General features: G+C 44.1%; 2 protein-coding genes across 7 annotated transcripts; both read right to left on the reverse strand.

Moving 5' to 3' along the window:
* Positions 1-653: 653 nt before the first annotated feature.
* LOC122785730 (keratin, type I cytoskeletal 13-like) lies at positions 654-6,225 on the reverse strand. The gene is made up of 7 exons (XM_044051654.1): positions 5,743-6,225; positions 5,414-5,496; positions 4,677-4,833; positions 4,349-4,510; positions 4,030-4,155; positions 3,709-3,947; positions 654-929 (listed from the first exon to the last, which is right to left on the reverse strand). Exons 1-7 carry the CDS (start codon positions 6,157-6,159, stop codon positions 716-718), a joined length of 1,398 nt encoding a protein of 465 aa, XP_043907589.1. The 5' UTR covers positions 6,160-6,225; the 3' UTR covers positions 654-715.
* A 6,691-nt stretch (positions 6,226-12,916) lies between these two features.
* On the reverse strand, positions 12,917-21,015 carry LOC122785728. 6 transcript variants are annotated; one of them, XM_044051647.1, is made up of 9 exons: positions 20,265-21,015; positions 18,917-19,045; positions 18,099-18,181; positions 17,338-17,497; positions 17,160-17,246; positions 16,912-17,091; positions 16,599-16,807; positions 13,203-15,901; positions 12,917-13,125 (listed from the first exon to the last, which is right to left on the reverse strand). In XM_044051647.1, the coding sequence occupies exons 1-9, from the start codon at positions 20,373-20,375 to the stop codon at positions 13,043-13,045; spliced, it is 3,741 nt and encodes a 1,246-aa protein (XP_043907582.1). In that variant the 5' UTR covers positions 20,376-21,015; the 3' UTR covers positions 12,917-13,042. The 6 variants fall into 6 exon arrangements, with proteins under 6 accessions (XP_043907582.1, XP_043907581.1, XP_043907580.1 ...); XM_044051646.1 differs by having other exon boundaries at positions 16,912-17,079; positions 17,160-17,270; XM_044051645.1 differs by having other exon boundaries at positions 16,912-17,082; positions 17,160-17,270.
* Between the last annotated feature and the right edge of the window lie 547 nt (positions 21,016-21,562).

Consider the following 21,562-nt stretch of genomic DNA (forward strand, 5'->3'; position numbering starts at 1 on the left):
TTTTTCTAGTTGTCATTTCCTTGCTGCTCCTTTAAAAAACAAATAGGACTTATTTACATGTCGACACAAACAGGGCGTGTCAGTGTTTTTAAAAATGTCTGAACTTTTTCTGTGTGAATGAGGAAAAGAAGGTGAACATCCTGTTTGTGAAAACACACAAGTATGTCCTGTAAGAACTCACTTATAACACTGTAACAACTCATTTATAACACTGTAAGAACTCACTTATAACACTGTAACAACTCATTTATAACACTGTAAGAACTCACTTATAACACTGTAACAACTCATTTATAACACTGTAAGAACACACCAAAATCTACTTATAATTCCAAAATCTACTTAAAATTCCCAAATCTACTTATATTTAAAAAAATCTACTTAGAATTCCAAAATCTACTTAAAGTTCCAAAGTCTACTTGCATTTGTGGAAAAGATGTTTTGTAAAGTTTGAGTGCAGAGGGAAAACAAGTCGAGATATTTTTGACGTACGTACTTTTCTGTGAGATTCTTAATAAAATTAGATGAAATTTGAATTTTTTCCACAGATTTGACAGTTTTGTTAGGAAATAAAAGACTCTTTGGAAGTCATTAACAGCATCTGGTGGCCATTAGAAGAACTTTGGACAAAAACAACAACAACAGCAGAGATGTTTAACTTTCATTTCCATCTTTATTTCTTTGTAGGAGCAGTGAGTGCGCCCCCTGTTGGTGCTCATTCGGCATCCTGGACTATCTCCTTGGTGCTCACCACCACTCCATCTACGATCTCCTCCACCATTGTGACGATCCTCTGCTTGGTTTTGGTGGTGCAGATGGGGGCGGTGAGTTTGGTGGAGGAGGACGAGTTGGAGGAGGACATGTCGGTTGACATGCCGGAGGACATGCCGGAGGACATGCCGGAGGAGGAGTTGGAGAAGCCAGTGCCGCTGCAACAGAAACAGAGAAGCAACTCAAAAACTGTTCAAACAAACACAAAAAAGTATAAATTATTCTCCTTGATTCACTTTTTTCTCCCAGCTGACACAGGACCAAAGGCGGGGTCAGACCCTGGACACCAGAGGTCACCAGAGACAACAATTTATGTTTTTAGCAACTTTTACTAAATAAATTGTCGACTAGCGCTGGTGCCTTTGCAGAAAAACTTTATGTTTGAGTTAAAACCAGTCATCACTTCATTATCATAAATAATGTTTACATAAAAATACTGACAAATATTACTTTTAACCATTTTTTTTCCAACCATGTTTTCAAAAATGTCCTCATGTGTCTTTCTTTTTTTTTTAAACCAAAATGAAAATAAATAAATGACCTATAGCTAACAACCCAACTAGCTAATGTTAGCTAAGAGTTAGTGAAGTGCTAGCTAACTTGCTACCTAACAATAATAAATTATTCTCCTGTGACAAGAAAAAACAATCGTAAATTGACTTTCACTCGTGAATTTTGTCACATGACAATATTTTGTTCATATTTAAGTTAATTCATTTCATTAAAGTCTCTAAACTCGGATGCACGTGTTGTCACTGTTTGTATTTAAAAGTACAACTATTTAGACAACACAAGCTCCTCCCCCTCCCTGATGTCCCCTCCCCCTTCCAAACACCAGTTTCTAACTGTTCAAAACTGGTGAGAAACAGAGAAAACAGCGTGTTTTAAGGTTGTCATCTGACAGACAGTAAATGTTTGGTGTGTGAGCGTCAGGAGGCTTTCAGCAGCTCCCACATTTACATCATCAGTGACAAACGGACAGAGGAATGACACTTTCAAAATCACCCTCGTCTTCATTTTTAAAAACATGGGAGTGAATGAGAGGTTTGAGCAGAACTCTCTGTGCTTTTAGGTGATTTTAAGAAAAACTGCAATTCATATGAAAATGAAAACAACTCACAGGGTTAGACGACAACCAGAGCAACGTGTTTATGTAGAAACTGTCTGTGAGCAGGAGGAGTTTGTTTAGAGGTTTTTGTGAATATTTTCATGTGTCGCGCTAACGGCGCAATACACACTCATTATAAAATCTTACACGAAACGTTTAGAAGAGTCATAGCACACCATTCCCAGTAAAAGCTCACGTTTGAGATGTTTTAGGAAGCATATTATCACAATATTTAAGTCACGATACAATATTATCACAATATTTAAGTCACGATACAATATTATCACAATATTGCAAAAGTATTTGTGAAATCATATCTTGCGATATACTCACACAACAGCTCTTGTGAGGGTGAGCGCTTTGGCCATCTAGTGGACTGGAATGTCAATTCATTCATTTATGCTAATCCACAAAATATTTAATGTTATTTGTAATATCACTTAAAAAAAAGATACTTCGCAGTATTTCCCTGCATGGAGTTCTCATACTACTGCGTTAGTAATGGTTTATATATAAAGTTGAGTTAGTAATGGTTTATATATAAAGTTGAGTTAGTAATGGTTTATAGTTAAAGTTGAGTTAGTAATGGTTTATAGTTAAAGTGGTGTTAGTAATGGTTTATATTTAAAGTGGTGTTGTGGTTTATAGTTAAAATTGAGTTAGTAATGGTTTATATATAAAGTGGTATTAGTAATGGTTTATAGTTAAAGTTGAGTTAGTAATGGTATTGAGTATATTTAAAGTTGAGTTAGTAATGGTTTTATATTTAAAGTGGTGTTAGTAATGGTTTATAGTTAAAGTTGAGTTAGTAATGGTTTATATATAAAGTTGAGTTAGTAATGGTTTATAGTTAAAGTTGAGTTAGTAATGGTTTATAGTTAAAGTTGAGTTAGTAATGGTTTATATTTAAAGTGGTGTTAGTAATGGTTTATAGTTAAAGTTGAGTTAGTAATGGTTTATATATAAAGTGGTATTAGTAATGGTTTATAGTTAAAGTTGAGTTAGTAATGGTTTATATATAAAGTTGAGTTAGTAATGGTTTATAGTTAAAGTTGAGTTAGTAAGTTTTATAGTTGAGTTAGTAATGGTTTATATTTAAAGTTGAGTTAGTAATGGTTTATATTTAAAGTTGTGTTAGTAATGGTTTATAGTTAAAGTTGAGTTACAATAGTTAAGTTGAGTTAATATGGTTACAGTTGAGTTAGTAATGGTTTATATTTAAAGTTGAGTTAGTAATGGTTTATATTTAAAGTTGAGTTGGTATTGGTTTATAGTTAAAGTTGAGTTAGTAATGGTTTATATATAAAGATGAGTTAGTAATGGTTATAGTTAAAGTTGAGTTGTTGATAGTTAAAGTTGAGTTAGTAATGGTTTATAGTTAAAGTTGAGTTAGTAATGGTTTATAGTTACAGTTGAGTTAGTAATGGTTTATATTTAAAGTTGAGTTAGTAATGGTTTATAGTTAAAGTTGAGTTAGTAATGGTTTATAGTTAAAGTTGAGTTAGTAATGGTTGATAGTTAAAGTTGAGTTAGTAATGGTTTATATACAAAGTTGAATTAGTAATGGTTTATATATAAAGTTGAGTTAGTAATGGTTTATAGTTAAAGTTGAGTTAGTAATGGTTGATAGTTAAAGTTGAGTTAGTAATGGTTTATATATAAAGTTGAGTTAGTAATGGTTTATAGTTAAAGTTGCGCGGCTCCTGCGTCGTGAGTTCTGACCTGTTCAGTTCGCCTTTCACCAAAAATACCAACGGAGGCTGTTGGTGTCGCCTTCCTGTGAGTCCTGTGACTGACCTTTGACCCTCAGACAGCTAAAGATGTCTCACCTGCCGCCGCCACCTCCGCCGCCGCCCTCTCCGTCCAGCAGCCTCCTGTACTCGGCGATCTCCATCTCCAGTCTGGTCTTGATGTCCAGCAACATCTGGTAATCCTGGGACTGTCGCTCCAGGTCGCCCTTCAGGTGCACCAGCTGCTCCTCCATCATGGTCACCTGGTTCTGGAAGCCCGACAGCTGCATGCCATAGCGGTTCTGCGTCTCGGCCAGGGTTCCCTCCAATCCGGCTTTCTGTATGACGGGAGACAGTTGAGTTTGTTGGAACTTTGAAAAGTTAACATTGAGACTTTTAGACGTTTGAGAGGAGGATCACCATGCTGAGCTGGGACTGCAACTCGATCTCCAGACCCTGCAACGTTCGCTTCAGGTCCTTGAGTTCTGACGTGGACGTCTGAATGGTCTCTGTGCTGGCACTGATCTCTTGGTTCAGTGATTCTGTCTGTGAGGAGGGAGCAGGTCACATGACAGGGTCATAAACATGATGTTTGAGAAAAATACAAACGTTATAGTGTTTGGTGCAGTATTCAGATTCACCACTAGATGTGACTAAATTCCACACACTGGTCCTTAACATTGACCTTTAGATCTGTACAATGATGATGATGATGTCATCACTGATGTCACGGCCTCACCTTACTGTTAAACCACATCTCCAGTTCTTTGCGGTTCTTGGCGGCGACAGCCTCATAGTGGTCCCTGATCTCCTCCAGGACCTTGTTGAGGTCCTCCTGAGGAGCGGCGTCCACCTCCACATTCACCTGACCGCTCATCTGAGACCGCGACGACAGCAGCTCCTGTTCAACGAGGAGACGGTGAGAACTCTACAAACCTGCGTCTGAACATTGCAGACCTGTCCCACTGAGACCACTCAGGTGTCACAGAGACACCTGCTGGTTGTCAAAGGTGTGACAGAAATATGAATAACAAAGTGAAGTAGAGATACATGAGGCAGACACCGACCTCCTCGTGGTTCCTCTTCAGGAAGATCAGCTCCTCCTTCAGGCCTTCGATCTGCATCTCCAGGTCGCTCTTGGACAGCGTCAGTTCGTCCAGAACTCTCCTCAGACCCGCGATGTCCGCCTCCACCGACTGACGCATGGCCAGCTCGCTCTCCCACCTGCACCCAGACGGACCGAGGTCACAACTAGTACTGACACCAGGTCACCGGATAACAGTCGGTGAGTTAGCGGTCGTTTAGTTGGTGGATGGTTAGTTGATGGTCAGTGAGTTAATGGTCAATGAGTTAACGGTCGGTTATTTAACAGTCCGTGAGTTAACGGTCGGTTAGTTAATGATCAGTGAGTTAACGGTCGGTTAGTTAATGATCAGCGAGTTAACGGTCGGTTAGATAATGGTCAGTGAGTTAACGGTTGGTTAGTTAACAGTCCATGAGTTAACGGTCAGTGAGTTAACGGTCGGTTAGTTAATGGTCAGTGAGTTAACAGTCAGTTAGTTAACAGTTTGTGAGTTAACAGTCGGTTAGTTAATGGTCAGTGAGTTAACGGTCGATTAGTTAACGGTCGGTTAGTTATGTAAGTGTCAGATAAATAACGGTCAGCTGAAGGTCGGTCAGGAGGACCAGTGATGTTTACGTCTCTGTCTTCGACAAACCGCCAACACGAGCACTAGTCTACTTTATTTGCTCGTTTCAGATCCAGAGCTGTTCAATTTTTCAATGAATGAATGAATTCACTCACTTGACCCTAAAGTCGTCTGCGGCCAGTTTGGCGTTGTCGATGGACAGGTAGATGGCACCATTGACTCTTGTTGCCTCCTGGATCTGAAACATGGAGAAGGACGAGATGATGAGGACGAGGAGGACATAGGGACAGACAAGGAGGACACAGGGACAGAGAAGGAGGACACAGGGGCAGACGAGGAGGACACAGGGACAGATGAGAAGGACAAAGGGGCAGATGAGGACATAGGGACAGATGATGGTACATCGTCATATCGATGTTGACTTTTAACGCTCGGTCAATTCAGTCAATGAAAGATGAGGTCACATGACCAGAGGTCAGCTCACCTTTTCCTGCAGCTCAGCGATGGTGGCGTAGTAGGCGCTGTAGTCCCGGGCCGAAGGCGAGGTCTTGCTCTCCATGAACTGTCGGATCCTCAGCTCCAGCTCGCCGTTGGCCGCCTCCAGCTTTCGGACTTTCTCCAGGTACGTGGCCAAGCGGTCGTTCAGGTTCTGCATGGTGGCCTTCTCGTTGGTGGAGATGTCCATATCTTCAGTACCACAGAACCCTGCTCCACCGCCAAAGCTGTAGCCATATCCACCTCCACTGCTGCCGCCACCACCACCACCACTACCATACATGGACATGGAGGAGCCGCCTGAAGAGATTCGGACGTTTGAGCCCCCAGACCCACCGTGCATGGACATGCTGCTGTTCATGTAGGCACCACCGCCACTACCACCAAACACACGCATCCTGGACATGTCTGTCTGTGGTGATGAAGGAAAAGGAGGAGGTGTTTCTGCTTCAGCCGGAGCGGAGAAAGTGGCGAGCTCCGAGAGAAGTCCATGTTTTATACCGTTAGATGAGTGTGGAAGGAGGAGGAGGACAGGATGGAGAGCTGCTGCCAAACCTGGGAGGAGACACCTGTCCTGCTTTGACCTCGTGTGTCGGGTGTGCCTGAGAAATGTGGTCTCCACCCATCACCTGTACAATCACCTGGATTTCATCTTCACGCCAAAACGCACATCAAAGCTTTTAAAGGTGAGAGCGAGTTTAGACCTGGACGACGATTTAGATTTTCTGTGAAAGTGAAGTATCACGTGCGTGAAGATGAGCTGTCACTCACACACACACAGACACACACAGTGTGTCAGTGACTGAGAAACACACGACACAATGAGAAGAAGATCATTGTGTTTGTGTGTGTGTGTGTGTGTGTGTGTGTGTGTGTGTGCAGCTGCAGGCATTTTCCCATCACTGTCAGGACTGAGCATCACCCAGGTGATTGATAGATGTTGTGTTTAATATCATTAAGATAATGGTTTGATTTTATGGCCAGTGAGTGAGTGAGTAAGTGCCTTTGTTGTGTTAGTGGTGTTTAGACACAGAGATAATGCCAACACACTAAGTGTGGGAACTCCTGCTGTGTCTTGTCTGAAGTTTGATCAGAGTCCAAATGAATGTCAAGTGTTTTCATCAACGTGTTATTTATACCACACAAGAAAATCATTTTAATTAAATTAAAGTCTCACACACACACAAACACACACACACACGCACAGCCCTGATTTCAAATTCATTAGGGTTAGTTCAGGTTTGTTGTGTTTGTAGGGGTCGCTCGTGTGTTGTGAGCGCCCCCTGTGTCCAGCCTAGGACACAAAATAACAAATTGTACCCACTTCGACAAAAGACTAATTTTGACGTAATTAAATTTACGTCACATGATCACGTCTTTATCTCACTGTGAGACAGACGTCTGTAAACCACTCACTCTCCCACACACACACACACACACACTCACTCTCCCACACACACACAGGAGTTGTTGATCGACTGCTGCCTCCATCACTAAGTTCTAATGTCTGATTTTGTAAAATTTGGCTTTTAAAATATTGAATTTAGACTGAACTCAGTGACACAAAGTGACCACACAGTGAATATTCAGATAAGACGAACACACACACACACACAGATACACACAAGGGTCAGTTCTGTTCCTCCTGAAGTCCATGATGATTTCCTTTGTTGTCATGGTGTTCAGTGCCAGGTTGTTGTCTGAGCACCAGGGGCCTGTTTCAGAAAGTAGGTTCAACAAACTCTGAGTTTAGCGTGTGTGTTGGAATGAAAAAAGCCATCATCAATGGACCTCTGATACTACGATTCACCATGGCAACGGGTAAACAAAGAGCACAGCCTCCATTTTAATCCAGTTGAGCAGAAATATTAACACATGACAATGACCATGACATTTATGTTGAAAAACAGGAGTGAAGAAAGGTTCAATAAATGAACACTATTACATTTTATACAGTGTAATCCACTCAATCATCATTTAACAGACTTCATTAATGATGATAAATGCTGCAGTCTGTGTGACCATATGTGACATTAGATTTGATCTTTATTCAGCTGACGAGACACAAACTGAAGATGAGAATATGGATCAAACTGATAAAACGTATAAAGTGTCCATGTTCAAACTGACTCACTCTATTTTACTTGAAAACATTTTGCTCAACAATATTTCATGACTATATTTCCACGTGTAAATATAAACGCAGTCACTGTCAAACATTAAGATTTCGTCTGCAGCGAGATTCTAAAAGTCACTTCTAAACTACAGTGAAGTAAAAGTGTTTCCAGCTGCATCAGAAATATTCACATCAGCTATAATCTCCATCATGATCAGTGATCTATGCCAGGAACATTTCACAACATGATGTCTACAGTGATGAAGAGCCTACAGTAACACACAGTAAAACAGTCCGACACAGTCTCAATGTGCACACAGTCACAGTGTTGGTGTGACCTATGGGGGAGTCAACCCTCTCACCCCCCCTTAATGACACATGAACTCCCCTGGAAACATGATTTGTGAGATTTTGGGGGCGTCTCTAAAATGTTGGCAAAATATTGTTTTTTGATTGATTTGATGTGTGTGTGTGGAGGTTGGATAATGTGCTGACGTAACACAAGTAGACTACAGGCTTGTAATAATGGATGTGTTGAGTTGAGTATGCACTTTATTTGTCGTGGAGATGCAACCTAAACGAGTGCTGCTTCAGGCTCAGCAGGAGGAGGAGACAGAGAAACTCAGGGTTTGTTGAAGAAAACCTGCCAGCGAGCAGGTTAGGTTCACAGAGTATGTTGCCGGGGTAATTGACTCAGCGTTAAACTGAACTGGCTTTGTGAAACCGAAAAACCTGAGTTTCCCTCATCCCAGGGTTAACTAACTCAGAGTTTTCACTAAACCTGCTTTCTGAAACAGGCCCCAGGTCGTTGCTTCTTGGCTGCCTCACCTTCCTTTGAGATTAGTCCGATCACTGTGGTGTCCTCAGCAAATTTGACAATGATGTTGCCGCTGTGAGCCAGACTGCAGTTGTCGTGTAGAGGCAATACAGGAGGGGACCCAGCACGCCGCCCTGTGGTACACCAGAACTCAGCATGCAGGGGTAGGAGCGATGGGGGCCAAGTCTCATAGTCTGGGGTCTCTTTGTGAGAAAATCCTTAATCCAGGTACATGTGAGAGCGGGAGGCCCAGGGTGTTCAGTTTGGAGATCAGAATGTCTGTGATGATTGTGTTGGGGGGGAGACTGTCTTTGGTGTGGGGGATGATTGTGGCTGATTTCAGGCAGGTGGGGATGACTGCATGGGCCAGGGAGAATCCTGCACAAGACGTGGGACAGCTGGTGGGCACAGGTTTTGAGCACCTTTCCAGGTCCTCAGTCTTGGCCTGCAGCCTTCCTGGGTGAGTGGGGTGTTGCTGGAACCTGGTGGGAGTGGGGGCAGGGCTGGAGCAAGTGAGTGTCGCTGTGGTGTTTCAAATCTAGCAAAGAAGCAGTTGAGCTCCTCTGCCAGCGACTTGCTCAGGTCACTGGTTTCACATCACAGCCTCTGTAATTTGTGATGCACTGTAGACCCTGCCTCACCTTGCAGGGTCTGTTGGTGGCGAGGTGGGACTCTATTTTCTAGCTAAGGTGGGGGATCTAGGGTGTTTCCACCTCTTGTTGGGCACTTGACGTCCTGCTGGATCTTCAGGAGTACAGTCTTTAAATGTGCCATATCAAAATCTCCAGCTATGATGTGAATGGCATCAGGGTGGACCCACTGCTGTTCTTTTATGGCATTCAGCAGGAGAGAGAGCGCTGTGCTAGTATTAGCGTCTGGTGGCATGAGTCTGAGTCCGAGTCCGAGTCTGAGTCTGAGTCCGATCCCAGTAGTGTAGAGAGAGGTCAGCAACATGTGAGTGAATGATTTCACAAATAAATCAATCATACACACACACACCTATGCCTGCAGCTCTAGTCTTACATAAGCATCACCTGATCAGGGGGCGGGGCTTGTATGAGATGCAGGTATGCAGCTGTGTGTGTGCGTGAGATTAGTGAACCTTATCAAACTGTACTATGTACAGTTGTACTATGTACTACGTACAAGTACAGTATACTAAAGTACATGTACAGTATACTAAAGTACATGTACAGTATACTAATGTACAGTAGACTAAAGTACAAGTACAGTATACTAAAGTACAGTATACTAAAGTACAAATACAGTATACTAAAGTACATGTACATTATACTAAAGTACAGTAGACTAAAGTACAAGTACAGTATACTAAAGTACAAATACAGTATACTAAAGTACATGTACAGTATACTAAAGTACAGTATACTATATACTGTACTTGTACTTTAGAATAGTGTACTTTAGAATGTGAGGACATAATGTGAGGACAGAGTGTGAGGACAAAGTCAGTCAGTCATCATCTAACCGCTTTATCCTCCACCAGAGGGTCGCGGGGGGTGCTGTGCCAATCTCAGCTACATCGGGCGATAGGCGGGGTACACCCTGGACAGTTCGCCAGTCCATCGAAGGGCCACACACAACTAGAGACAAACAACCATTCACTCTCACACTCACTCCTATGGTCAATTTAGAGTGTCCAATTTACCCAATCCCCACATTGCATGTTTTTGGACTGTGGGAGGAAGCCGGAGAACCCGGAGAGAACCCACGCACACACGGGGAGAACATGCAAACTCCATGCAGAAAGGCCCTTGTTCCAACCGGGGCTCGAACCCAGGTCTTCTTGCTGCAAGGCGAGAGTGCTAACCACTACAACACCGTGTGTGAGGACATAGTATGAGGACAGAATTTGAGGACAGAGTGTGAAAACAGAGTGTGAGGACAAAATTTGAGGACAGAGTGTGAAGACAGAGTGTGAAAACAGAGTGTGAGGACAGAATTTTAGGACAGAGTGTGAAAACAGAGTGTGAAGACAGAGTGTGAGGACAGAATTTGAGGACAGAGTGTGAAGACAGAGTGTGAAAACAGAGTGTGAGGACAGAATTTTAGGACAGAGTGTGAAAACAGAGTGTGAAGACAGAGTGTGAGGACAGAATTTGAGGACAGAGTGTGAGGACAGAATGTCCCGCCCCAGATACTTCTGTTTCTGGGAAAGGAACCTAAAACATGACAACGACAAAAAAACAAAACACACGCACACACACTGTTAGGTAACAACATTCTTCTCAGGGTGTGACTCCACCTTAATTCTTTGTCTTTCACCTCCAGGCTTCTTCTTCTTCCTCTTGCTCGTTAAACTGTCTCTCTCTGTCTTTCTGCCTCTGGACATCCATCCATCAATCACTCTCTCCACTGTCATCCCTCCTCATCATCATCATCACAATTCCTGATGAAGATTTTTAACTTTACTTCAGATATATTAAACAGCCACATTTGAACTTTTATTACAAACAACTCTCTGACCAACAATGTAGTGGTCTACCACCTAGTGGTTAACATGTGTAACTGCAAGCTGCTTTTGTATGTGTTTGAAAAAGTGGACTCTGTTCTGGGGCGTCTCCATGGAGTTTGCATGTTCTCCCCGTGTGTGCGTGGGTTCTCTCCGGGTTCTCCGGCTTCCTCCCACAGTCGAAAAACATGCAACGTGGGGATTAGGTGAATTGGACACTCTAAATTGACCATAGGAGTGAGTGTGAGAGTGAATGGTTGTTTGTCTCTATCTGGGATGGACTGGCCAACTGTCCAGGGTGTGACCCCGCCTATCGCCCGATGTAGCTGAGATTGGCACAGCACCCCCTGCGACCCTCTGGTGGAGGATAAAGCGGTTAGATGATGACTGACTGACTCTGTTCTGGACTCTGTTCTGTGGACTCTGTTCTGGACTCTGTTCTGTGGACTCTGTTCTGTGGACTCTGTGTGGACTCTGTTCTGTGGACTGTTCTGTGGACTCTGTTCTGGACTCTGTTCTGTAGACTCTGTTCAGACTCTATTCTGTAGACTCTATTCTGGATGTGTGAGATTCTGGACTCTGTGGACTCTGACTCTATTCTAGGACTCTGTGGGACTCTGTTCTGTTCTCTCTGTTCTAGACTCTATTCCGGACTCTCTGTAGACTCTAAGACTCTCTGTAGACTCTGTTCTGTGGACTCTGTTCTGTGGACTCACCTGTTAAGTGACTACATGACTGTTTTTCCTGTTTGACAACAAACTGTGTGTGTGTGTGTGTGTGTTTCTACATACCTCACAAGGCTCTGTTCTAACACGCCTCTGGGAAATACCAGCAATAACACACACGCACACAGAAACACATTAAATTTTAATCCATTCAAAAGGGTCTTTATCGCCATGGTAACAAGCATCTTACATTGCCAAAGCTTCTATTTATCAACATTGTTCATACACTCTTATTTACACACTGTATACAGTATGTACAGTATCTGTATAAACACATGAAGATGTGGTATAAGTACAGAGAGTAGCTGCAGGTCGTTAGGTTAGCTGCAGTTTGACACATACGGTGTGTGGACTTTTCTTTATTTAAATGTGACATAATCTGTGCTGTGATAACTCATCAATAATCTCACGCAGGTCATCATCTAAAACATCACTGTGTCACAAACACAGATGAATGAATGAGGATTTTAAAACCTCAGCTCAGCAACCTCATCTGCACAAATCACCATAAAAAAGTTTTTATCCAACACGAACATCGGTCTTCATGCAGTCATTCAAAAATAATCTGGATTAAAATAACATTGAACCTCATGTGATCACTGTAATGTTTAAATACAGGTTCATAAAACTCTAACTTTATTCAAGATCAGATTAACAGCTGTCAAATCAGATTAACAGTTGACTGATCAGATTAAGATGCAGGATTAACAGATCCTGTTGTGTATTATGGTCTGGACCAGTTTAACCATGGTAAATCATGCACCAGTGACCTGAGGCTAAATTCAACCAGGATTAGTATCATAATACGGTTTAATCCCTTATCCTAGTTTGGGTCCCTGACTCTGAGACAGATGAAAGTTGACACTCTGCTGCCACCTGCTGCTCAAACCTTTAATTCTTATGTCGTCTTAATTCATTCAATAATCTCAAAATAATCCTTGTCCTTTTTTCATCAAATCTTTCAAAGTTCAGCTTTGAAACGATTATTTGACATTTTTATTTCTTTGTTTCACTGCAATCAGAGACGTGCAAATATTGATATTTATCAACTTTATTTAAAAAAGAAAACGTGACATTGTGACGTCTGGTGACCCCTGCTGGTGTTCCTGTGACATCATCACCTGAAACTTTAAAGGTTTGTTTGTTTAAACTTGTTCTTGCTCACAGACGCGTGATGTCATCGAGGTTGTCAGGAGAGACGCTTGTGGCCCCGCCCCCTGAGGTCAAGTGGAGTGGAGAAGACACTAAGAGACAGAGAGTGAGAGAGTTGATGTTTTTGTGTTTGATTGTTGTTTGTTTGTTGTAAACTGCCTCTCCTCACCTGCAGCCTTGTGTTGTTGTTGTTGTTGTTGTTGTTGTTGTTGTTTTCTTCTCTCCTGACTTCTCTCTCTTCCCGCCTCTGAGATCTTCAGTGCCGCCATCTTGCAAACACTGATTCTCTCCTTGTTGCCACCAGTGCCACTGCCGGTGCTCCTGATTGGCTGGTCACTGCTGCTAATGACCCTCCCCCCTGTGCTATTATTGGTCCTACCTGACCCAGAGGTGCTACGGATCCTTCCTCCAGCTTGGCTGCCATCGCTGCCACTGCCTTGAGACCCGGCGCTGCTAATACGATTCCAACCAGCCGTGGAACTGTTGAGCCAATCTCCGCTTCCCCCGCTAACACTTGACCTTCCCCCAGGACTCGCAGCTCTTTGGCTGCCGAGCGTCCTCCCTCCACCTGCGCTCCCTGCACTGCTCCTGCGCCCGCTAACTGAGTTGTAAACAGGTTTACAGTCACCACTGCCGGAGCTACTTAATTTACCACCACTTCCGACACTCCTGCTGCGTCTAACAACACCATTTGAGCTCGACCTGCTACTGCTGAGTCTTGGTCCACTCAGCAGACTCAGCGCTTGGTTGTCATTAGCATTGACCCTGTCTGTAAAACTCAAACATGCAACATTTCCACTGTAAACTCTCCACTGTCCACTTCCTGTGCTACCGAATCTCCCTTCTCCTCGTGGAAGTGGTGGGCAGGTTGGTAGACAAGTGTACTCTGGTTGGGTTTCAGGTAAGCTAAAGCTGCGAGCCGGGCTGCTCATATGTCGAACCCTCCCACCATTAACTCTCCACTCTCCACTGCCAAACCTGCCTTTTTCAGGAGGGCTTGTTGACAGGTTTGAGGTTACTGATGGACATTCTTCAATATCCAAGTTTGGTGAGCTAATACCTTTCAGACTGCCGCCATAAACCCTGCCTTCAGCACCACTCCCTCTGGCTTCTGTTTGTATTTCTGCTCTGGCTAACCTACTAACCACCACACCGCTGGAAGATTTAAACCCGTAACCCATCCACTCTCCACTTCCTCTGCTGCCAAACTGTTTTGCCCTTGGTTGACTTGGAACAACCGTTTTTACTGATGAGCCTTCATTACTCCCTCTGCCGGACAAACTCACTCTGCTTTTACAACCATGACTTTCTTCAGGAACCAAACCCTCCTCTGCTACTCTACTGCTGGATCTTTCTGATTCTGGAAACCTCATCAGAACATCTGAAGCTACTGGGCTACTGTCTGTGTTCCCTTCCCTCAGTAAACTGGCACCAGAAGGACTTCCCCCGTACAGAACCAACCCTCCTGGTCCTGGATGGTTTGTCACAGGCTCTTTGGCAAACAATGGACTTTCTTGGCTCCCTGTGCTGGGTTCATTCATTCTTGTTTCTCTTCTCAACGATAAGGACTTCCAGTCCTCTTTTGTTGAGAGAATGTAAGTCTCGACTGGTCTCACATTTGCGTTTGCCTCAGTCAGACTCAGGTAAACTTCCTTGTCTTCCTCTTCGCGGTTTGAACTCAGCGACTCCTTCATCTCAACTGGACTCACACTTGGATCTGAGTCATTTGGGCTTTTCATGTGTTCTTTCAGATCAGCTTGGCAAAATACTTGATCGCTCATTATCAGCTCTGCCTCAACTGGGATTGGACAAATTTCTGGGCTTAAACCTGTAACTGTTTCTGTTGGGCTCAGAAATCCATGTGAGGTTACTGGACCTGGAAGCTCTTCAAAGTCACAGTAACTCAATCCTATGCCAGAATCTGTTAGACATGGATACTTTCTCTGCTCTGCAGTAATTAACAAATCAACCTGTTTCTTGTTGGTATCATGAGCACCGTTGACTGACCCTGAACTTCCTTCTAATTCAACCATGTGCAGAATCTCTGGACTGTTGTTTCTGACTTGGCTGCAGTTTGAGGAGGTTTCAGTGGTGGACTGTGCATCACTGTCTTTGCTTTGGTTATGTTTGCTGTTGGACAAACCGGACGATACCATGTTCTGACTGAATTGCAAAGCACCGTCTTCTTCTGCTATTTGGTTTTCTTCTTTCTTTTCTTCCCTGTCAAGCTTCTTGTCTGGAATCGGGTTCACCTCACCCTGATCCTCTTCAGACCTACAACAGAGGTAATCTTCATCCCTTACACTTTCTGATAGAGTCTCTAGTTTTACAGATGTGACTACAGCAGGATTCCAGCCTGTAGCCGGGTCATGGCCGTTGAGGTGATGGATTTGATTTGTTAACTCTGTGGTTGTCTGCAGGATCAAATATGGTGCTTGCTTTATTTCTGTTTCTCCACCAGGACCAGTGTTGGTGACTCCAGCTGTTTCAGGACTCTCTGTTTTGGACTTATTGACAGCTTCTTTGTCCAAACCTGTGGTGGTTCTCTCAGTAGGAGCTCCTGTCCTCAAGGTTCCAGGGTCATGGATTGAGTCGATCAGATGTGATGTGTTGCACAAGGCCAGTGGTGAGTTTTGTAGCTTTTTATTACGGATGCTGGATAACCTTTTTGTGGTGACAGTTTCTAAAAGTACGATAACTGCAGGTGTTTGTTTGACGGTACAGACGTGGCCTTTAGAGACCGTCTGAACCTCCATCGTCCAGAAGTTTCTGCCCTGGGCAGTGACTCCTCTGTCCAGCGTGACTTTTCTGGAGGTGTCTGGAAAAGACCTCACGGTAGAGTTGAATTTTAAAGGTTGACTTAAAAATCTGTTAAGACATAAAACGTCACAAAGAACAGAGAATCAGGATGAATGTGGGAATGATCACCTGTGTTTCAATAATTTGTCCAGTTTCAGGGAGAGTGTTGACATAGCTGTAAACATCAGGCTAATGCTTAAAGACTTTGCTAACTTTTAATCTGCAATGTCATGAGATGACACAAACAAAATCTGACACCGATCAAATGAATCGTGGAGGAGGAGTTTGCAAAAGTAAAACGTGGAAATGGGCCAGATCCTGCCAATATTGAAACTTTAATTCAAAATGGCCGCCTTCCAGTTGGGTTTAGGTCAAAGGTCATTGATATGTGTGTGTGTGTGGGAAATCAGCTGCAGGAGTTGTTGATTTCAATTGTTCTCGGGGGCGCTGTGGAGCCATTGACTTTGTTCAAATACATGAGCCAAAATTACTGTTCAATCCAAAATGGCCGCCTTTCTGTTGCGAGTAGTTTTAGTTTGTCCTGATCTGAAACACGTTGTGTATTTTCTGTTTTTAAATGTGCGATTGTTTTGATGGGTTAAAAACAAAGACTCCCTCTAAGGCCTTCTACCTCGAGGTTCCTCCTAAACCTGACGACCTCCAAAAACAACAGACAGGTTGTCGGCTTTGTTTACCAATGTTTTTTTCTGCTTCCTCTTCCTAAATGTTCAGGAACATGTTTAAAACGTCACTGTTCTCCGCTCACCCATCCAGCAGCTTCCTGTAGCCTCGTAGCTCTGTGTGCAGCGTGTTGTTGACGTCCAGCAGGGCCTGATGTTCTGCAGCCTGCTGAGCTGCGGCCTGCAGCTCACAGTCCAGGCCTCTGCTCACACTCTCTGCTCGCTGCTGCAGCGCCACCAGCTGGAAGTCGCAGTGCTCTGCCTGCTCCACATGTCGATCCTCCAGCAGAGCGTTCTACACACAACAGGTTTATACACTTTGAGAGGGCGTTCACAGCACAAACTACATGGAATATTGTGGTTATAATTTAAATATTGTGTTTGGTTGTTGTTTCTAACCAGACTCTGCTGTCGCTGTAGCTCCTCCTCCAGAATCAGCGCTCTGCTCCTTAGCTCCTCCTCCTCCAGAATCAGTGCTCTGCTCCTTAGCTCCTCCTCCTCCAGAATCAACGCTTTGCTCCTTAGCTCCTCCTCCTCCAGAATCAACACACTGCTTCTTAGCTCCTCCTGCTGGACAAGCTGAACAAATGTTTACTCTGATCACTTCCTGTCTGTCAGAATAAGAGCGTGCAGTGCTGCATCTGTACCTGGCGGTCGAGGCTGGACGCCGTCCCACTCCACTTGTCCATGTGCTGCATTAGGTGTGATGACTGGACAGCCACGCCCCTTGACACCTGTGCTAGGAGACCCTGTAAGTCCTGGGGAACACATGAAGGACATGCGATACCGCTGCAGCAGGCGACTGTCAGCTTTGTTGTTGTTTACCTGTTGGTGTTGTGTCCGTAGCGCTCCCTGTTGTTGAGTCTGATCGGCCAGCAGACGCCGCAGCTGCGGTAGTTTTTGAAGCCTCAGCTCCTCCTCCTGTCTCCTCAGGTCAGAAAGCTCCACCTCCAAACGACCACGACGCTCATGCTCTTTATGGCATCTGTTGATGCAGCAGGAGATTATGGGTATGTGTGTGTCTGCGTGCGTGTGTGTCTGTGTGTGTGTGTGTGTGTGTGTGTGTGTGTGTGTATGTGTATGTGTGCATGGTGTCTGTGTCTGCATGCGTGTGTGTGTCTGTGTCTGTGTGCGTGTCTGTGCATGCGGCGTGTGACCGTGTCTGTGTGTGTCTCGTGTGTGTGGTGTGTGTGTGCATGTCTGTGTCTGTGTGTGCGCGGTCTGTTGTGTCTGTGTCTGTGTCGTGTTGTGTGTGTCTGTGTCTGTACGTGCGTTATGCGCAGGTTCATGCGGTGTCTGTGTGGGTAAGGCTGTGTGCGTGTGTCTGTGTGCGCATGTGTGTTCATGTGTGTGTGTGTGTGTGTGTGTGTCTGTGTGTGTGTGTGACTGTGTCTGTGTGTCTGCGCATGTCTGTGTGTGTGTGTGTGTGACTGTGTCTGTGTGTGGTCTGTGCGTGTCTGTGTGTGTGTGTGTGTGTGTGTGTGTGTGTGTGTGTGTGTGTGTGTCTGTGTCTGTGTGTGTGTGTGTAAATGCGTGCGCAGTGTTCTCGCGCAGGTCTGCGTGTGTGTGTGTGTCTGTGTGTGTACTTGGTACTGAAGGTGGTGACAGTGATCTTTACACTGAGCAGCTGCAGTTTTATCTCTGCCTGGGCTGAGAGACTTTCACTGATCTGTGTGAGAGAGAGTGAGACTGATATCAGTCATTTATGAGCATATGTTAACATCTTTGTGCTGAGTCATGTCAAAGACTGTGACAGGTACTGACTGATACTGACCGATAATGATACTGACTGATACTGATATTGATGCATACTACTGATACTGACTGATACTGTCTGATACTGATAATGACCGATACTGATACTGACTGATACTAACTGATACTGATACTGACCAATACTCTACTGACTGATACAGACCAATACTGACCAATAATGATACAGCTGCTGACTGATACTGATATTGATGCATACTGATACTGGCTGATACTTACCGATAATGATACTGATACTGGTACAGACCGATAATGATACTGACTGATATTGATACATACCGATACAGACCGATACTGATTCCCATCCCTAGTTCTTGCTGAAGTATTTTAAATTCTCAGTTCAATATAGAAAAACATATCCTGACTGACGGATTTTGTTTTAGATTGAGACAGAAACAATGAAAATGTCGTATTCTGTGGTGTGGAAGAATGGCTCTTTGGCTCCCCCTCAAGTCAGCTGCTGGCATCCATTTGTCCTGGATTATGGAGTGAGGTGGACATTATGTATCAGGACAGGTTCTTTCTACTAACCATTATATACCTCAAAATAACACGCCACCTAGTGGTAACAAAAAAGTGTTCATCTAAAATCTTTAGACCTTGTTGATGCATTTTCTCTGTGTGACTTCACCTGCCGCTGCAGCAGGGACACTGTCCTCAGGTGTCCGTCCAGCTGTCTCCGCTCTCTGACACATTTCCTGTCCAGCTCCTCCTGGATCTGACATGCAATCATTTGATTGGCTGCCACAAGACGCCGGACCTGCATCGACCAATCAGAGGAGGCGAGGAATGAGCAGCTGGTTACACTTAAAATATAAAAATAAGATTAAAATAAAAAAAGTCAAAAATCAAGTCAAATAAGACAGTGTGGTTTTAGTTAGGTCACTTTTTTGCAGCACTGACTGTGTTCTGAGTGCCCCCTGCTGCTGTGTCAACGGTTTAAGTCTATGACGTCTACTCCCACACACACACACACACTGCTGCCTCCATCACTAATTTCAAATGTTTGAAATCCTTTGTTCAGATTGACTTCAGTGACACAAAGTGACCACATGAGGCAGCAGAGAACCAGCAGCTAAAATCACTGATTTTCTCTATGAGGTTTACAAGCGTCAGGTTTACAAGCATGTTTTCAGGCAGCAGACAGCAGTCAGACACTGACAACACTCATCAGGTTTGCCACAAAGTTTCTATGTCAGGTTTACAAGAAGCGTCAGGTTTATAAAGCGCCAGGTTTCACTGCCAAGCGTCAGGTTTCTCAGGTTTGCCAGGTTTTACAAACGCCAGGTTTACAGGTTTTTGCGCCAGGTTTATCAGGTACAGGTTTACAAACGCCAGGTTTGCTTACAACGCCAGTTTATTGGCAGGTTTGCTGCCAGGTTTACAACGCGTCTAGCCAGGCTTTAAGCGCCAGGTTTACAAAGCGCCAGGTTTTTAGCCAAGGTTTACAAACGCCAGGTTTACAAAGCGCCAGGTTTACAACGCCAGGTTTACAAACGCCAGGTTTACTTAAAGCCGCCAGGTTTACAAGCCGCCAGGTTTACAAACGCCAGGTTTGGCGCCAGGTTTACAAACGCCAGGTTTACAAGCACCAGGTTTTGCCGGTTTACAAGTCCAGGTTTACAAACGCCAGCTTTACAAGCCGCCAGGTTTAAACGCCAGGTTTACAAACGCCAGGTTTACAAGCATCAGGTTTACAAACGTCAGGTTTACAAGTGTCAGGTTTACAAGTGTCAGGTTTACAAACGTCAGGTTTACAAGTGTCAGGTTTACAAGCGTCCGGTTTACCAACGTCTGTGTCACAGTGAGATAAAGACGTGAACGTGTATGACAGACATCGTAGACTTAAACGCAGAGTCAGTTCATTGTGCTGGTTTTCAGCACAGGGGGCGCTCACAGCACATCCTCAGTCAGTCTTCATAAATCAAACCTTGTTTGTCACAGTTTTCTTGGTTGAATGTGTGTTTCCTGTGTTTTACCTGCTGCAGTTCTGCCGTTGGCCTCTTGTCCAAACAGGAGCCTGAAGCTGCCGAGTACTGATGTTTCCACACGATGTCCACCGACGCTGAATGCTGATGTTTGTGTTTCATGCTGCTGCTGCTGCGGCTGCTGTGGATCTGGAACCTTCTATCACAGGTGTGTCAGGACGGGATGGAGCTCAGGTATCATCTATCACTGACCTTTAAATCCTGATCCTCGTGAGCAGGTCTGAGCAGGACGAGCCGCAGCATTGGACTGAGTCAGGTTTTCACTTGTTCGGCAGACGATCACTGAGCGCTGTCACCTCAGGCAGGAGAGCGTGACGCTCTGAGTTCAGGCCTCTACATGATGATGTGTCAGCGAAACCTGCCAACGTTTTCTGTCCTCGCCCATAATATTCACTCTGTGTTCACAAAGTAACTGAGTAACTTTTACTCTGAGTAGAATATTCCAGAACTCTTTACACCTCCGTTCATTTGTCTGTGCCACCATTTTGACAGTAGGCGGCGCTTTTCACATCCACAGATATGCCGTAAATATACTTTACACGATGTTCTGTTTACATCAGAACTCAGAAGCATTCCTCTGGGCTCTAATCTGGGCTCTAATCTGAGCTCTAATCTGAGCTGCTGATAATGAACTTCTCCTCAGCAGCAGAGGTGAGTCCTGGGCCGGTCCTCGTGTGAGCCAGTTTCCTGGTAGTGTTTGATGGTTATTGTGAGTGCACTTGGAAACAGTTTTCTGGACTGACTGACCTTCATATGTCCTGTGGTTCCTCTTTACCGAGCTGACTGCTGACTGTCATCATATCAATTCTAACAGCTGTCAGCTGTGTACCAACCTGACTCCTGCACAACACAACTGATGGTTCTAACCTCGCTAAGAAGGCAAGAAATTCCACTCATGAACCCTGACGAGGCTGTGAATGTTATTCACAGCCTGACGAGGCTGTGAATAACTGAAATTATAACCATCGCTGGATTAGCTATTCAGTACAGTATAGTGTACATCTCTCCTGTATATATTGTACATATTGACATTTTACATAAGCATGCATATGTTTATCTTTACGTTTACTCTTGTTCAGTTTCTTTTTATTATAATTATTATTCTTATTTCTATCCTTTTTTCCATGCTCTTTGAATAGGTAACACAAGAATTTCCCATCGGGGATCAATAAAGTATTCTGATTCTGATTCTGAAGTGAAAACCATGTCCGTGACGACCTGATGAAGCTCATTGAGAGACGGAGACAGTGTGCAGAGCGAGGGAATCTGAAATACAAAACCTGTTGTTT

Source organism: Solea senegalensis, linkage group LG19, assembly GCF_019176455.1.
Source record: "Solea senegalensis isolate Sse05_10M linkage group LG19, IFAPA_SoseM_1, whole genome shotgun sequence".
Lineage (NCBI taxonomy): Eukaryota > Metazoa > Chordata > Actinopteri > Pleuronectiformes > Soleidae > Solea > Solea senegalensis.

Excerpts from the sequence above, each read along its gene's own strand:
- LOC122785730 (XM_044051654.1), bottom strand. The coding sequence starts at position 6,159 with ATGTCCAGGATGCGTGTGTTTGGTGGTAGTGGCGGTGGTGCCTACATG. Across the intron at positions 4,834-5,413 it reads GCAGACGACTTTAGGGTCAA|GTGGGAGAGCGAGCTGGCCA; the intron begins GTGAGTGAATTC and ends GTCTGGGTGCAG. Across the intron at positions 4,511-4,676 it reads TGAAGAGGAACCACGAGGAG|GAGCTGCTGTCGTCGCGGTC; the intron begins GTCGGTGTCTGC and ends CTCGTTGAACAG.
- LOC122785728 (XM_044051644.1), bottom strand. The coding sequence starts at position 20,375 with ATGAAACACAAACATCAGCATTCAGCGTCGGTGGACATCGTGTGGAAA. Across the intron at positions 17,271-17,337 it reads TACGGACACAACACCAACAG|GACTTACAGGGTCTCCTAGC; the intron begins GTAAACAACAAC and ends TGTGTTCCCCAG. Across the intron at positions 16,808-16,911 it reads TACAGCGACAGCAGAGTCTG|AACGCTCTGCTGGAGGATCG; the intron begins GTTAGAAACAAC and ends TGTTGTGTGTAG.